Source organism: Lycorma delicatula, chromosome 8, assembly GCF_047948215.1.
Source record: "Lycorma delicatula isolate Av1 chromosome 8, ASM4794821v1, whole genome shotgun sequence".
NCBI lineage: Eukaryota > Metazoa > Arthropoda > Insecta > Hemiptera > Fulgoridae > Lycorma > Lycorma delicatula.
Genome location: NC_134462.1, coordinates 100,664,072 through 100,683,452, shown reverse-complemented (window position 1 = coordinate 100,683,452; position 19,381 = coordinate 100,664,072). Strand labels below are relative to the sequence as shown.

The 19,381-nt window shown below is 32.1% G+C and overlaps 2 protein-coding genes across 8 annotated transcripts in view; one reads left to right on the top strand and one right to left on the bottom strand.

Moving 5' to 3' along the window:
• LOC142329167 (uncharacterized) overlaps window positions 1-19,381 on the top strand; it is a 503,112-nt gene that overhangs the window by 305,433 nt on the left and 178,298 nt on the right. The window lies entirely within an intron of this gene.
• The window catches only part of LOC142329171 (uncharacterized), a 64,829-nt gene continuing 55,398 nt past the window's right edge, over window positions 9,951-19,381 (bottom strand). For 2 of the 3 annotated variants that reach the window (XM_075373557.1, XM_075373556.1), the window contains exon 2: window positions 9,951-11,631. In XM_075373557.1, the coding sequence (XP_075229672.1) occupies window positions 11,137-11,631 (495 nt within the window). In that variant the 3' untranslated portion in view covers window positions 9,951-11,136. The remainder of the gene's footprint in view (window positions 11,632-19,381) is intronic. The other variant, XR_012757433.1, reaches the window with a different exon arrangement.

Below are 19,381 nucleotides of genomic sequence, written 5' to 3'. Positions count from 1 at the left end.
TGTATGCATAATTAAATGAACATTAAATTTTTTTACTATCTTCAAGAAAATTAAATTTTTGAAATATTAATATTTTAGGTGAAAGTAAAATAAAAATAATAAAGTTCGCTTAATTAATTGCCCAAAGTAATGAAAACATTTGTGCTTACGATCCTTGTTTACGATCTTTATTTTAATTTCTACGTAAAAGGTTTCTTTTCTTTGTGTTTGTTAATAATAAATTTAAACTTTAATTTGAATTAAGATTTATTCACGACGAAATTACTGTTAAACAGTTTTGAAATTATTTTTTGCTAAATATTACTTATGAAAATTAAGATTAAATTTAAAAAAATAGTAATACGTGTAATAATGCAGTAATATTACATAATAATAATACAACCTCGGAACCCATCGAGCACTAATTTTTCTAAAGCCAAGATGATCAGCGATAATGGAATGAGCACTCCCGTAGCTGATACCCACTTCTGACGCGATGTCTTCAACAGTGAACCGGCAATTAACTTCGATAAGCTCTCGAACGGCCCGGATGTTCTCAGCTGTTAGACTTGACCTTGGGCGTCGACCGTGATTTTCGTTTTCTACACTTTCTCGCCCGCCCTTAAATTGTCTGGCCCACATATACACTCGGTTCTGGGATAGTGCAGCGTCCCCAAACTGTACCTTTAACCGAGTTAAAATTTCCGCCGGTTTAAGGCCTTCGTTAGTTAAAAACTTTATGAGCGTACGTTGGGCGACAGATGAGGGAACCTCTTGCTCACTCATGGCTGTACTGACGCAGAACAAAACGGAGGAGCTAAGCCGGTTCCCCTTCTCTAACACACCGAACATTAATCCCCCAGTCCGCCGTGCAGGTCGGAACTGCTTCCCGAATAGAATAGCAAAATTACCGTTTAAATTTGATTCTCCCGCCCGAGGGTGAATCAAATATAAACGGTAATTTAAAAAACGTAAATTTATCGATTGATAATTTATACAATTCGTAACTGCTACATTTCTTTATGTAGCATCCTGCACGATCTACACACTTTTACCAACGATTTCGAAGCTCATTTTTTTCGAATCGTTCCCTTGCAAGCGATTCTTTTAAGAGCGCAAACAAAATCTAGTCACAGAGGACGAAGCTGGACTGTAGGGAGGGTGATCGAGGATTTTCCAGCGCATGCTTTTCTAATTTATTCCTTGTCAGAATCGCTTTGTGCGGCCTGGCGTTGTCATAGAGGAGGATGCATCTCTGATGGAGATACCCCGTCTTTTATTTTGGTTGGCGGCTTTTGTTGACTGTAGCAGCTGGCAGTAGTAAGCCGCATTCACCGTTCGTTGATTGTGGAGATCAACGAATAAAACTCCCCTTGAGTAAAAAAAAAATTGATTCACCCTCGTATTTATAAAAAGTAACAGTTAACATAGTCTTTATTTTCTGATAACTGTACGTTACTGACGGAGTTCTATACTAGTTTCGTTATTTTACGTAAATGAATTTTTTTTTACTCTGAGTAGCAAAAGAGGAAATTTGTTTCGTGTAACTTTACTCGTATGGAAAAGAAAAAAAGCTGTATATATAAAAAGAAAATTATAATCTTCGAACATTTAAATCCTGACGTCAGAAACAGTGGTTAATAAAGATTTTGTTTTTAAAAGAAGTATTATTATTTTTATTACGTAAATAAGGTTACCAATTAGCTGCCAAACTATAAGTACCCTTTGTTTCCGACCGAACAGTTTATAGTTCTGTCGGGAACTTCAACCGGATATAAGATTTCCTGCATAACCCACCGGGTTGGTCTAGTGGTGAACACGTCTTCCCAAGTCGAGAGTTCCAGCGTTCAAGTCCTAGTAAAGGCAGTTACTTTAATACGGATTTGAATACTAGGTCATGGATACCGGTGTTCTTTGGTGGTTGGGTTTCAATTAACTACACATCTCAGGAACGGTCGAACTGAGACTGTACAAGACTACACTTCACTTACATTCATACATATCATCCTCTCAAGTAATACCTGAACGGTAATTCCCGGACGCTAAAGAAAGATTTCCTGGATAAGCGAGTTTAATTCTTTAGAAAACTTGGACGTGTTCACCGCTGTGGTTCTCTTATATTTGGAGGAAAAATTGTTTTTGTCTGTGGGAAATATTTAATCGGTTGAAGCAAATTCTTATTCCATTTTAGGTAAAGTAGTCCGATCTTCCGAGCGGCCACGGGGGTTCGGACGCCCGCTGTCAAAAAGGGAACTAAAGTTATTAATTTACGGAAGGGTTTTTGTTCCCCAAGAATATCGTGCTTTCTTATCCATTTCATTTCCTAAACGAAAAATGCTAAAACAAAACATTTTTTTTTTAACAGTCTTTCGAATTGGATTCGATTTGAGGAGTCGAATATCCTTACGAAAATTTCATTTCTTTTTCTCGATCTCTTCTTATTACCCCGGGTTCTATGAGTACGAGGCGATCTCGCCAGCTGAATACCGAGGATATTTAGGACGACTCGATATCATCTTTGATATGATACATTTCGATGATTGCCCGGAAAATTTGTTTCCTGTCTGGTTACTTTATAATAACTCTTACGATCAGAGTCCCTTACAAATAATGCCGATCTATCTTTCCTAAAATACAAAAATCCGAAATACGACAGAGTATCTTTAGATCGATAACCTTATAAATTATACGATGGTTATTTGAACCCTCGGCTTAAGACCCTATCGTCTTGATATTTTTTGATCGTCGGGGGGAGAAACTGGGCTCTCAATAACATCGAGGTATTTTTTTTTTTGTAGTGCCAGTCGTTCTTCGGGACTGAATGGGAGTTATTCAGTGGCGCTGCTTCTTTCAGTTATTATCAGTAAAATCGAGAAGATTCGGTTTTTGCATTAACGTAGATCCAATCACCGATTAAATTTTATATATTTATATATGACCATAAGAATGTACAGACTAACTGCCATAAGCGATCGTACGACTAAAAGAATGTTATTTAGTTGCAAACCGACTAGTGCGCTAAGAAGTAATTGATAACGAAGTCTATCCTTGAGTTTTTTTTTAAAATAATTACAAGATTTCATTTTTAACACATTACTATAAGGGCAATTTCAGTCGATAGATCGATGTTACGGAGGAGGATGCCCATTTTACTTGGACCTAGAGGTCATATCCACCCACCTACTCTACCTCTAACCGATAATATTTTTTTTTTTTTAATACAGTATACGTATTTTATTTAATTTAAATAATAAAACGATTACTAAACAGTAATATATTTAGCGTTCTTGCGAACAAACTTCGGGTCTATGCCGCGTTACGTGAGCCGTAGTAATCGATTGATATCGATAGCAATCTTATAATTTAAACAAATAAGAAGCGATCAAGGAATCGTACGAAAAATTCACTTAAAAACCGGTTGCTTTTTAAGACGCTAGGCCTACAAATGAAATTTTAAACTATAAGTTTTCATCGATCTTTCAGCAATCCAAAGAAATTCAGTTTGAAAAAAATATTAATATTAAAATCGCACCTTCAACTATTTAGTAAATCTAAAGTGAATTTAGCATAACGCGGAAGAGTTTTGACTCGTGTTTTCTGACCGGTTACTGCGAACTTCCCATTTGAAAATAAATAAAATTAACATAATACACTGGGAAAAAGAAGAATAATAATCGACGCAGGATGCGACGCGTAATGAGAACATCAGAAACAGACGATCCGGAGAAGGAGCGATTAGTCGGAAAAAATTGCTAGCATCGAATAGAGATTTACGAATTAGAAAGATATTCTTAAAATAGAGGAAAATGAAGAATTATTGAGCGATGTATAAAATACTTCGGTATTATAAAACGTATTTTCTCTTACAACGGTGATTTATACGTCGTTTAGAGCCGGTATAAAGAAGGTAGAAAAATGTCATTTTTTAATGTACTTTACATTATGTGGAAACATATATACTTATCTGATAAAATTATCTTATAGCCCTGGCGTGGCCAACAGTTTTTGCCTCAACAGTTTTGACCGAATTGGAAAGATAACGTTTTTCACGGGCCTAACGAAATATTAAAATTAAAAAATATTAAATACAAAAACTATTCTTTTAAGTAAACAAAATTTTATTATGGAATCTATTGTACTTCTATTTAGATTCATTAAAGAAAAAGTTTGTTCACAAATATAAGTCGAGCCGAAGATTTACTAAATATTTATTGGCAAGTTTTTTTTTAAATTTCCGTATTTTCCATTATTCAATTGGTTATAAAAAAAGCTAATATTGAAAAATTTTTCGCGGGCCGTATGATGGCCACGCCTGATATAGCCGTTTAATGTGTGTATAAAAGCCCTATGAAGATGTGTAGTAGTGCAAACTTGATATCTTTACATAAAAATGGAAAATTCATGATTAAATATGAAGATTTAATCGCCAAGTAAGTCAGGCGACTAAAGCGAGGCGGTCTATCGTTCAAGAAATTTGGCAGCGCTTCCTTGATTCCGACCGGTATTGAAAGCATTATATTTGGATGGGCATTACTCGATTTAATTGTGTTGCAGTAAAAAATAAAATAAAGATAGGAATAAATTACATCGAAGATACGAAGGGCATCGTATAAGTTAAAACTGGAGCAAGAAAACTTTATGGTAGGAACTAAGGACAATGAGTTCATCAATCCTACCCCTCCCCCTTGCCGCATCGCTCTTCGTTTTATAAAGGAAGTCGTGAGCTTGACCGATTTATTTACTTACGTCATTAGGTCTCCCCACTCGCCACTCCCCACTCCCAACTCCTTAACTAACTCGTATTCTTTTGTCACGATTCTCCTTTGAAGCGGTTTTCTCTTCGTTTCACTGAAAAAGCTATTCAGACTTTTTGATATTTTCGTTCTTTTTGAATCTTATTTACTGTTCGTAGTAATGACTTGGTCGATTAATTTATTTATCAATAACTTAATACGTCGGTTGAGTTTTGTAACTTATGTGTGTATTAATATGCGTTTAATTTTATATACATCCTGTTAGTTCGTCGAACTTCCGTATGTATCACATTAAAAACTTCCGTTACATAATTATTTTTTGTTATTTACTTCCTTCCTTTTGTAATTTTTTTTAACAAATCAAAGTATAAAATGATTTTTCTATTTAGGAGGTACGTTTTTATACCACGCTAATTCAAGACTTTGAAAGGCTTGAAGAAATGTAAGAAACGACAATATTAGTATCGGCTCGGGTTGAAATTTACAACAAAAAAATTCTGAAATTTTTGTCTGTTATAGTCAATTAATGATGGTTAATTTTGATGGTATCCTTAACGTAAACTTTAAAAAGGATAGATTTTATTAAGAGGGCAGAAATACTTTCTGCCCTCTAACTCCTATTAATAGCTATTTTTATTAATATTATTAATAATATTATTTATTAATAATAATTATTTTTTTTGTCTTCAGTCATTTGACTGGTTTGATGCAGCTCTCCAAGATTCCCTATGTAGTGCTAGTCGTTATTAATATTATTTATTTGTAGCAATTTTTATTAATAGCTATTTATTAATAATCTATTTCTAACTCCTATTAATAGTTTGAAACGATAAGGATTTTTAGCCCTCAGCTATATAATTTTCTAAAAAACAGTTGGTTTTTTAAATAAGGAAAGGATAATTTTTTTTAATTTTATTCACTGACTTCATGGAATCGCCTATCGTTCCCGTGAAAATTGACTGAAAAACAAAATTTAAAGATTTAACAAGAAATAAACGAGGTTTTACACGGATTTTTAAACCTAAATTTTATGAAAACAAGAAAAAAAAATTCGTCGAAAACGTTTTATTAATTCTTAAAATTAATAAAACGTAACGTAAAGCGTAATTAATTACGTAAACTTCTTCAGTAACCTCGTATCGCCTCTTTTATTAAATTATTTTTAAGGGATACATACCGAAGTATTTGTATAAACAACACGCGATCGATAATTTCGAAAACATTTTGCTCTACATTTCTTGTATATTCCTATCTTTCAGTTTTCAGAAGGTGCGCACAGCGACAGACACACAGGCCTAATCATCTCTGTGTTAGAACCGACCCTGATTTTATCGATCGGACCAAACTTAAAAATAGCAGATGAATGAAACGAAAAATTCCAAAGCTAAAAATTACGCTTGAAATTATTTTTATTAAAATAAATACTTCTTTTATTTCGTCATCGAATTATTTATTCGTCGCATTATGTTAAGTATTATAATATAATTATTTACCCCAGCTGTTGGAACGGAGGAAAATTATTTCTATCTATAGATTTAACCACAATTTTTTTCAGTACTTGAAATCCTCCGAGTTGAAAATATTTCGTGATGAAATTTTTTTATTTACGAATACGAGTAGGCCCGTTTATAGGATAACGATAAATTTTTATCTCAGAACGGTAAAGCAATAAAAAGTTACAAATTTTTATTGAAAGTATCTATTTATTTTATAAAAAATATCACGTATTACAATTTTTTTGTGTATTATAAAATTTTAAACATATTTTTCAAAATCTACTTTACAATAACTTATATTACCGATTACAATATTCTTGAAGACTAAAAATTCACTGAGAAGGATGGTGCTGTATGTTTGAAACAAGTTAAAATATATCTCGTTCATTTTATTATGAGATTTATTTTTTACCATCACCGTACCAGGAAATCCAGTTTCACAGAGACATGTTGTAGAAAACGGAATTAAAAATAACAGTGATTTTCCGGACGGCGATGGATATTCATTTTTTAAATTCAGTCAATATTCACAAAAAATTAATTTAGTAAACTCCATTTTCAAATTAACAGTTCTATCAAAGATTCTGTTTCGTTGTTAGTTAGGGTTCCAGGAATGATATCCGGTATGAAAGCGTTTCGTATCCGTAAGAATTCAGAATAATCTTTAAAATATTCTTCCAAAGTTTCAGCTAACAATGGCGTTTTATATGTTGACAAGATTGTTTTCTTACGTTTCGTATTTTAGTAGGAAAAAGATCTTGACTCGTTCCAAAACTTTTTCTGAAATAGAACTCGATCGTGCAGGAATTTTAACTGACGATGATTTTTCTGCCGCTCTATTAAGCCACTTATTCACGTCGATTTACATTTTTTGTCGACGAACTAAATCGAATTAGTTCCAGGAAAGTATGTAAATATGTATCCTGAGAATAGCAATTAATTTTTTTCAAATGAAAAAGTAACACGATAAGAATATTTTCAGATCAGATTGTCTGAGTACGTAAAATACCGAAAGCAACTGCTAACGTCTGTCCGTAGGATAACCACGAACGAATCGCTTAACTGTTGGAAGAAAGTACGGCAGTCCTTTTATAGCGACTGTTAAGAAACTTGTTCATATGTGCGACGCGGCGCGTGCATGGTACAAACAACTCTCTAGATCTGCGCTGTGTCATGTAAAAACCCTTTGGCGTTGTGTGTTCGTTCTTGCTACCCGAATAATTGATATTGTTATTGTTTGTATATAAATAATTTCCTCAGATTAAGTGAAAAGATAACGCGTGACAAAATACTTTTGTATTATAATATCAAAAAAGAGTTTGAGAACGCCGATCCGCTATATTAATAATAATAGTGATGTTCGTTGTACTCATAATTTTGTATTACAGTGATTGTAAATACAAATTTTTTGATTTATAATAGTCCTTTTTTTATTGCTGTGTCTATTTGCAAACCACAATTTGAGAACCGCTGGTGTAGGCTACACCTTTCCCACGATTCGACTCTTATCGTGAAATTGGATACGCGATTGCGATATTATGAAGATTAATTCTAGTAGACCTTTTTTTTAATCAAACAAGGGAGGTTATACGTCAAAGACAGTTGAATTTAAATAAAATAATTATACTTTTTAGTATCTTTTAAACAATATTTCTGCAATACTTGTCACGAAACAAAAATCCTGTTTGACGACTGATATGTTAGAAATCACCGTATGCAAAATTTGAGTTTTATTAACGTATTAAAACTCCTAAGAATTCGGTAAGTTACGGGTAGAAAGAACCCCCGTTTTTTGCCTTATTTTTAACATTACATAACTGTGTTAACTAAATTTTATTATAAAATCGTGTTTAAGTATTTTTCCAAATTATTATTTTTAAAGTATTTAAAAAAAACAAAACAGTAAGTTCGTTTCATAAAAAATATACATTCACTGAATGGGAGATACATTTATTTAGAGTACTTTACAAATAAATCTGAAGTCGAAGGACGGATGTTCGACTCCACTTTAACGCTAATATTAATTTTTTTAAATAAAAGCAACCCGTTCACTGGAAATTGGATTTTTATAATCGTCTAGAATTCATTTTTTCGTGTCAACGTATCGTTAAGATGAAACCAAACAACACGGTACGATTATTTGTACAGTATTTGATAGTACTGGCCAGAAAACCGCAGCCAGCAACACCGAAGGAATCTCTTTCTTGACGTCGACAAAAGTAGATTTTGTTTTTATTTCATTAAAAAATTTATTTGTTTAATTTACAATATTATTTTGTCGTAATTATATTTTTTTTTAACGTTTATGTTTCCAAAAACGTCTAAAAAATTTGTCTTTCTCATTATTAAAATTTGTAAGGTATTTTTTGGTTAGATTTATTAATACGTATTCAGCGACTCCGGTATTAGAGAAAAACGAACACTTTATAAGGTCTTAAAGCTCCACCATCGTTTGAGCTTTCAGTTATTGTATACGGCTGCTCGTAACACCGCAGGATCTTTCTTTTTCTGTTTATCCTCCGGAACCAACGTAACGTATTACTCTAGAGGATGATATATATGAATGTAAATGAAGTGTAGTCTTGTACAGTCTCAGGTAGACCGTTTCTGAGATGTGTGATTAATCGAAACCCGACCACCAAAGAACACCGGTATCCACGATCTAGTATTCAAATCAGTGTAAAAGTAACTGCCTTTACTAGAATTTGGACTTTAGAACTCTCGACTTCGAAATCAGCCGATTTACGAGGACGAGTTTAGCACTAGACCAAACCGGTGGATACACTGGGAGGATCTGTGCCTTTACTTATGAATAAGAATATAAAAAATTATCATTGAAATTTTTCATTACCTTCTATAATTTCATAAAGCATAAATTAGTATAACACAGCGATCTCCACACTCTTTTGATCAGGTACCTCTACAACAAAAATAATTATAACTTGTACTCTATAATATAAATATATATATATACACAAATTATTTATACTATTTCTTTAGCGTACCCCCAATATCACTTTGCGTACCCCACTTTGGATACTATTGGCATAGCATTAAATTTGTATCAACCAAAACTGTAAATATTACGAATATTCAACTAAATATAATAAGAATTTTCCGTTAAGAGAGTGATCTTTAGTATCTCATGAAAAAGCGATCGTTCAGTCCTCTAAGCCACTGATGGTCGATCCCAATCCCGCGGCTATTACTCGTATATCCGAGCATTCGGCTAACCGAACTTCACAGTCCCAAGTCACTTGCTTCGTCCTTTCGGCTGCACGTTTCTAGAATTCATTTTTGGAACGAATAATTATTTTTTTCTGTTAGCGTTTTTAATGTTACATCGATTATTATTTGATTAACTAAAATATTTTCTTAACTTTGCAAATAAAGTGTAATTGAAATATACTTTATTTCACATTCTGATCTGTGTTATTTGTATTATGCTTTCTTCTTTCCAATTACTATTTTTTTTTTCTTTTATATCTATATACGTATATATTTGTTAAGTAATATTTTTGCTGTCATTTGTCATTGAATATAAACAGTAAATCTTTGAACAAATTGTCTGACCAAGGACTGAGGCGTTTATAGATTAAACCAGGGCCTCCTGTTCATTCCTGATAAAATGCGATGCATCTCATCTGTATTATGAGGATGATAAAAAATAAAAATAAATACTATTTTACATTTTCGTTTTAATTAATATATTTATTTTTTTACAGAAATTTCTTACAAATATATATATACATAGTAATACATTAACAATTAGAAAAAAACATTTGTACATTACATTTAATATCAGTGTATACTGGCAGAACTGTCATACTTCATATAATTCCAAAGTAAAATAACAATATAAAGACCAGAGGATGTGGGAAAACATCAGGATGAAACTTTCGTGTACAATAAATAATTCGGTAGTTAAATCGTATTTATTAATACTAATTCGGGGTATAATGATAACTAATTAACCAATGCAGTATAATACATTGTACAGATGTACACAATAATTATTTAATATCATATATAATTAAAAAATACATTTTTTACATAATATTTTATACTATACATAAAAATACATCATAGTAATTTAATAATGAGCAGTAAACAGTTTTCAGCCTTGTATTTTTTATTAAAGTATATGCATATAGATGCGCAATACTCTGCGCATCTATCCGATGCGCAGTACCCGGGTTGGCTCAAGTATTGTCGGCATTCCTAATATTATGATTATAGTAGTGGGGAATTACAAAATGCGATAGGACGTCTAACGTAGTGATTCACATTTAGCGATTCCGACCGTTAATATTGTTTCGTTTTAACTCGATAAGAGTGACGGTGGAAACTAATAGAAACGGGGTAAAAACGGAATTTATTGAAAAATCCGTTGATTTTTACGGTCCAATTTCAAGGTTTAAAGGTGGCTGGATGTGTCATTCTAGATAAGTTAACGGACACGAAAACTTTGATTTTTCAAATCGTTTAATTTTTTGTAATGTTTTACCCAGATATTTTATAAGTTTGTTCCGTTAAGTAAATTTACTTTCTCGTTTAAAAATAAACGGTTCCCAGCAGAGTATCGTGGAATTTTTTTCTTTTTTTATCGAAATTCTCTTCGAATTTGTCGATGAAAAAACATTCGGTTAAAAAAATAATTTAATAGAAACTAAAAATTATACGGGAAGAATTTTTTACAGAAACGTAAAATAAAAGAATAAAAGATTCGATAAAACAAAAAAACAAAAAAAAAATCATCGTAATTTGTAGAAAATAAACGATCTTTCTATTTATCTTTTTTGCGCGATACAATAACGATGATAAAATAACGTCTTTAAGGCAAAATAGGAAATAGATTTTAATAAAAAAATAATTTCGACGACATTACGACCTTTGCAGTTTTTTTTTTAATTTAAACTTTCAATATTAGTAACGATAATTTCTTGTTTACATGCGACCGTCGACGACTCTACGGTCGAGCAAGGACTATAGGATACCGGCGCATCGAAGTAGGTTACAGAGGTTGTCGGCAGGTTATCGCAATTATTGACTAGCGTATTTTCTTCTGCTAAGCACGTAAACCTCGTTAGTTCTTCAAATATACCTTTTTGTAATACTGTTTGTATTAAACCTTCGGCTAATATTTGTTGCGTGGGAGCCATTTTTCTTAATTTCGCAGCTACGTTAATAGCGATAGCTTCAAATTCATCCGGTGTATTTTGCGCCTGTTGTATCGGACACGATTCGTGCACATCCGTTTGTGTTGTTCGTTCATTCTCGGAAATCGGTGTCGGTGCATCTGTTGATATTAAATTGCATTTTATTTCTAATTGTTCTTGTTGTGGTTGTAGCTGAGCGTTTTCCCGATTTCTTTTCTTCCTTTTATTTTCTGGCTCTGGCGGCTGTAACATATAAAAAAAAGGAACAGTTAATATGTAGAAATTGAACGCGCGCACGCCCACACACTTCCTCTCTCTAATTTTGTAACTTTTTTTTATCTATCTTTGTTCATAAATTCTGTTACGTGATTTTTTTAGAGTCAAGTTATTAATTTTTACTTTCTAGTACGAAGTAAAGTATTGTGATCGTGATTAATTTCGGTTTTCAGATGTCAACGGAAATATCCATTTTGATCATCCCTGAATCCATTTTGACTAGTTTCGGCGTGACATCTGTACGTATGTACGTGTGTATAACTCAAAAACGATTAGCCATAATATGTTGAAATTTTGTATTTAGGACTGTTGTAACATCTAGTTGTGCACCTCCCCTTTTGATTGCAATCGATTGGACCAAAAATGTCCAAAAAAGTTAAAAATCCAAAAACAATTTGAATTTTGAGCTTTTTCTTAACTGCAGTAATAAGCCCTCGTTGAGAGCTTTTCAACGATGTAAGTAGAACTTATTTTCATTGATACCGTAGTTATAACCAAATACAATTTTAATTAATAAATTAATTGGATATCAGTGGAAGGCACATCGGTTCGAATTAGTCTTCATTTCCTTTATTTTTTTACTTAAATATATTGATTTATTAATAATTATTAACATCTGATAGTAAAAAAAAAAGTACAATAAATAATAATTCAATAACAATAATAAAAAAAAAATATGAAAAAATATCAGACATTACTAGTGAAATAATTTTACTTTTCATTAAAAAAAAAAAAGTGTATATATAATTTAATAGGCGTACAAGTAAGTCATATGGTATCCACATCAGATTTGGTGAAACATCTGATTATTAGTTTTTGTTTTCGTTTTGTTGAATGGTTACATCATAATAGTTAAACAAAATAGTATCAGATAGATATAAGACTTACATTTATTTAAAGAGTAAGAAAGGGACTTTTATTCTAACGTAATATTCCAGGCAAGATTGTCGAATTAATAATTATATAAATATTTGATGGTAATAAAAACTAATATTTTAGCAATTGTGTAACTGTCCACTTTTATTAAAGAATTGGAGGATCGTATCTCACTTTCAAATGAAATAAGTTTAAACGAAGAACAAAAAAAAATGTGTACATGTAATTTAATAGGCGTACAAGGAAGTCATATGGTGTCCACATCGTAATTTTATATTCCACAATTGCGATAGGTTTTATATTGAGGTAAATAAAAAATCTTACGAGTTGTTCCTATCGATATTATTTTTGGATTTACTATTCGTCGATCCATCACCGAATAATAAATACGCGCCACGGATTAAATGTACACAAAAAAACCATCGGTGGACGAACCTTCATTATTATTTATTGTCGTATTTGTAATTTTTATGTGACGCGCTATTAACTGATTTGTATGCAAACATGTAAAATTCGAATACGTAACAAATGTTTTCGTTTTATAAAGTATTTTTTTTTAATATTGCATCCCCCTTCCGTTATTTTGGGTTAATATATAAATAAAAATGGTTTACGTATTTATTTTTCAAATTTTTAATTAATATTTGTAAATTCGATTACTTTTTACTGATTTTTCGACTTCATTATCACAATAAACCACTCGGGATTATTTTTATAACTGTAAAATATTTTTTATTATTCCGGCTTACAGGATGCGATGGAATGTTTCGTTGTTTCCCGAAAGAACCAATAAGTTTTTCTTCTTTTTTTACTGAATTATTCAGTTTGTAAGTTTTATTTGTGGTATTTATCATGTTTTACGGGATGCGTTTTTCTTTAGTTCTTACCATTAAAAAAAAAATCAGACTCAAAATATACATATACAGTAAATATCGTTCATTTATAGTGACTTCCAACGGACAGACGATTTTAGGTCATTATAACCGATAGTCACAATAACCGTTGTTTAGGTAGCTTAGTGGTACTACTTTAATGTAGCATTTACACGGGTATTGTAATACAGTAATAATATTAATAATTTAATTGTTTCAGAAATAATTTAATTTCCGAATTTTTCAGGAAAATCGTTCGCCTTAGCATGCAATGTAGGGCCGCTAATAGGGATGCTATTAGTCCTCTGGTATTTAAATCATTTTAACAGCGCTTGGTCTACATCATTATGTTGACTAGGCCGTAATTTTTTTGAATTTACAGAATTTTCAAATTTTTTTCCTAATTTTTTCACGGTTCTTCCGTATCACCGATATTGTCGAATGACCTACGCCTTATTCTTGGGCGATGTCATTAATTTCGTCCGTTCTCTAGCCTCCTGTTAATGTGTGCATTTTACTCTATCGTGAATGTTTTTCGCTAAGTAATAATTAAATCGTTATCGAATGAATTACACAGATACTTAAATTAAAATACTGTACCCGCACGATATGGTACGCTTACAGCAAAAGATTAATAACAATTGAATGTGACTGCTTCAGTTTACAATAATCTGGTACACGAAGAAGTAAAAAAAAAGAACAACAGTACATATGTAAGAAAAGGAACCGTCAAAATATTTCTTTAGGTTCAATGTAGATGTACTACGTTACTGATGAATCACCTCTGTCCGTCATTATACTGTAAAATGTTGCATTGCGGTAGGAAAACTAAGTTATAATAACCGATGTAATTATAAACAATATAGTGTACTGTATTTATATATTAACATTATACCAAACCAACCAAGTTTTTGGTCACTATATCCGATATGCGACGTCACTATAACGATACTTCTGTATATTTAAAACGTCAGATGCGAGTTAGCTACTGAGGTACGTTTTTCTCGATCATTGGTATTCGTCTAAACTAGGATTGTTAAGTAAAGATTCTTTACAGTCCGAATCCAAAAAAAAGTTTCATTGCGGTTTTTTTCTACGCACTTGGGTAAAATTTTATCGTTTAAATGAAACCGGTTTTATTTCTTCTGACCGGGTGTTGGAGTGACGACTTCACAGCCAGTATTTGTAATATCTTGTTTGTTATTTTGAAGTTAGCGTGATCGGGGACTCATAATCGATATCTTACCGAGGTCATTCAACAACAATTAAATAAATTGTTGTCGAATACAAATTTAAGAGTTGCCTGGGCTTTGTTTTTACTGTTTCGTTGAAAATTGGAGAAATCTAACTAGTCTTCGGTTTATGATCCTAATTAAAAATGTTTTTATGGAATATTTTGAGTGAAAAATGTAAAAGTTTTATAGTAATTTTATCAATTTTTTGTCATTATTATACAGTATTTCGTTTTATGTAGTTTAATTGAGGTTAACTATTAATTATAAAAGGAGAGGGAGAGGATGTAAAACAAATTCTATTTCATCTTACGTGCTACGTGAGGTTCAAAAATTCCCAATTTTTTGATATTTAAACTTTAGCAGTTAAATACTAAATCGATATAAAACAATTTTTAAAAATTCCATCAGAATTAATTACATCTTAAATTAAAAAAAATAAAACTGTAATTAAAAGGAAAAAATAAAAATTAAGTTACTAATTGATTCCTTTTTTTTATTAGATTTTTTCCGTAAAAAAATGGATAAATAACTTTTCACTTTGGAGCAGTAATGTTATAATAATAAGCAGGTATAAAATGAAATTCTTTGTGATAAATCCGAATAAAATGCCTTCTTTCTTTTTCCTGTTTAGCCTCCGGTAATTACCTTTCAGATAATACTTCAGAGGATGATATATATGAGTGTAAATGGAGTGTAGTCTTGTACTGTCTCAGTTCGACCATTTCTGAGATGTGTGATTAATTCAAACCCCACCACAAACAACACCGGTATCCACGATCTAGTATTCAAATCCGTGTAAAAATAACAGACTTTACTAGGACTTGAACGCTGGAACTCTCGAGTTCCAAATCAGTTGATTTGGGAAGACGCGTTCACCACAAAACCAACCCGGTGGGTTCGAAAAATGCCTAAGCACATTTTTATTAAAAAATACATATATTAGTTTAAATATTCCACATTTAGGATTAAATATAAATAAAACACTTAATAATCCACGCGAGGAATATTGCTTGTGTAAAAAGTTTATACGTTTTTTAAACAGATAGACGCGCATAGTTCCTGCACTTTTCTTAATTTGTTTGACAGGAAGATAAACAAAAATAATTTTTTTGGTCGTTACATCATTTAGTAATAAAGTTTTATGAAAAAAAAATTATTTACTGGCAAATATTATAGATTTAACAGACTTAAGAATGAAAATATCTTATGTAATACGTCAGTAAAAGTCTATTTCCTTATTTTCAAGTAAAAATTAGTCTTAAGAGCCATAACATTGGATTGAAGGTTGGATGAATGTTTACGTCATTCATCAACTGCAATTTTATCCGTAAATTATAAATGATGCTTGCTTTTGTTATGTAAAACGGTTTCTTGGTTTAGTTTTTTATTTACTAAAGTCAGAGAGAAAAAGAAAATATGTTGTATTGATGATCGACGATTGTTCCTTTTTATTTGCTTTTACTTAACCAGTCTTGCACCGATAGGTTTGAGGTTCCTATTGTTAGCTTATTCGCGTTTATTTCTTTCCTTAAAGGATGTTCCCGGTAATAAATTTCGTTTGTACGAAATGATCGTGAAACAAATACTTGTGTTCGTATGTTCCAAAAATACGGTGGTATTTTGCTAGCAAATAAATTACGTGATCGCGTACGCGAAATGGTTTTGAAGATTAGTTCGAATAACCGAAAACGATGGCGTTGTAACGAAAGGGAACGGTCGCGAGATTCCAAACTAAGTACGGACAAAATATTGTTATTTATTTATACATTCGTGTAGTTTTGAACTGTCGGTTAAATTCTGGAAAGTAAACTAGAAATTAATCTAGAGTACATTTGTTGACTACAGCGATTACCTAGGAGAGACACGTGCGAATAAACTGTTTAATAATAACACTGGTCACGACGGAATGCTGCGAAATTGATGAATTGATGTTTTTTTTTTTTTTACAAAAAGAAAATAAGACGTCAAAAGCGTACCGCGACAGCGATGGGTTTTCGGAGTTATCTACCAGGAAATACGTGAGTGTTTTATATTTGCTACTGCTAACCGAAGTGCGGATTCGTTACTGCCGATAACTGTCGATTTAATCGCACCAGGTTTCTTAATTATTTCAGATCGGTGGCAGGCCATTTTTATGTACACGAATTATGTACACGATTTCTGTTAATTATTAAAATTTATAGATCCAATTACTGGGGCGCATATCCAGATTATTGAAAAGCTGTCGGGAATAGCAAATAGATCTTTGTAAAATAGCGGCATGGCGATATATTAATCAGACAGCTACGCGAATTTCTCTGACACCAAAAAGTGAAAGTAGGTCAATCCGTTCCAGTCCATTCAGGAAGACATTGTCATTGCAATGTCGCCTTTTGGTCTGTTCAATAAATCGCTATTTTTTTTTAGTGTAAGTATAATAAAAGTCAGCTGCACTTATAATAAGCATGATATAAAAATTATTATTATTAATAAAAAATATCTCAAAAATTCATTGATAAAAACTGGCGGGAGAATAACGGAAAACGACCTTTCTTTTTTTTTTATTTATGTAAATAAAAAATGGACAACAGGTAGTACAGTAATTTTATTTTTACACTTCGGGGTATACTTATGTAATCAATTTGATGTCCTTGATTAGTTTTTAGTAAATACGGGTTAGTTCACGGCTAATGAGATCATTGTCCTGTCAAAAGTGCTCTCCCGCCGATAATCGTCGCATGTGTAAGTTTAGTTCTCAGTATTTTCGAGCAACAATCGGGTGTGGTCTGGATGTTTTCCAAATTTATTAATTAAATTATTCTGTTGCTGTCGGTAGACGGGTGGGAGCATCGAGTAGTGTTTATTTTTAGAAATATAAGAACGTTTAATATTATGGAAAGAAAATCTTGACGCACACACACACAGCTCGGTCTTATACAATCGATACGTTTCGTTTACTCGACCGAGTTGTGTAGCCGTGCTTTCGAGCCGAGTTGCCGTGTCGCTCTGAATATTGCGACGTAATAATGTTTGGCAACGTCGAACCGACAGCCTCATTCCCCAGTGACCTCTACCGTCGTCAGCTATGCCGGTTGGTCTATGAACCCGACACTGACTAATAATAGTTTCGTTATTGTTGCGTAATAGTGTATTTGAAGAGTTACATTCCAAACCGTCCTAAGTCATTTTTTTTCTTCAAAAATAGGTTAAAGTGTTTATATGTTGTAGTCTATATGGGAATATATTGCACTGTTTTGTTTCAAACGACCCTATTTTTCGTATAATGATTCATTTTTCCAACTAGCTTAAGTCAACAAATCGGCTCATTTACAGGCTGCACTGTTAACCATCATGCACCACGCAATAAGATGTGTATACACGTTTATACTATTAGTTTAACTGAATTATTAAAAGTAGTACGTCATGCCCGGCAAGTATACGAGTATAAAGAAATATAAAAAAAAAATCGCTTTCGGCACGCCGGAAGGCGGAGATAGATTTCACCGGTGCTAAGTAGGGGATAAAAAAATTTTCCACCTTAAGGTTAAGAAAAACTTCAAATTTAGTCAATACGATAATAATGGTTGCATGTGAAAAATAGTTTCACATGTTTAGCGTACGACAAACCCCCATCTTACAATTCGAGCAACATTTTGGTCATCCTTTGCCGTAACGGTTGGTCATATCAAAAATTGTTTAAGACAGATGTTTTAGGTAATGTTTAGAGGACTAACGACCATCTTAAACCGATTCCATACTGTGCCTATTAAGGAAAGTATTTTTTGTCTTCGAAACCCCATTTTTTCTACCCCCTGGACCAATGGTTTGTGATATCAGAAAACTTTATTTATATATGTTTTAGGCTCGTATCCAAAGAATAGTAGGAACTTTAAACGAATTCGATATTTTACTTAATAAGAAAGTTATAGGGATATTTTATTTTTTTCAAAAAAAACCTCATTTCCACCCCCATGGTCCCGTTAATGAAGTTGACCGAGATTTTGGGTCGTTATATTTTATGTATCAATTTAAAAGTGATTGGCGCAAAATTACGGCAGTTATCGTGTCCACAAGAAAGTGAAATATATATATATATATAATCGTTTGAACTGACGGTGATTTTGGGGTCTGAGGGATGTGAAACGCGAAGATATGTCGAAATTTTCTGGGATTCGAAAAAAATACTTACAAATTAATTTTTCTTTTTGTGAAAGCTGCAACATAACAATTCATCTGGACGTTGATTGTTGTCTCCAAAATAGAAAATCAGTAAAAAAAATAAAATGATACGCAGAACTATTAAGTCTAACGAGTACTTTTTGTTTTCTGTTTAAAACATCTGTAGTTTTAATTTCGTAAGAATTATACTTGTTTTTAGCACACACATATATATATAATAACTGACAATTATAACTAACAAATTTTTTTCATAATGTGATATTTACAAAAAAAAGGAGTGAAATCACAAATTAATTCAATATTTGCTTCAACAAATATTTAAATAAATAAATAAAATGGATGTTTTATAATTCTATAAATGTAATTTATTTTATTTTAATATTCTCAAATATTTCTGGATGAATTCTTACCTAGCGTTGTTTTAACTGCGCTCCCTTCTCCACGGTTTTTCGTTATTTGGGTAGGTGAGAAGTACAAGCTAAATCTTACTTAATCAAACCTCGGCACAAAAGAATCCTACATCTTTCCGCAGGTGTCTTGGATAAAAACGACTTTACTAGAATTGGTATTATATTA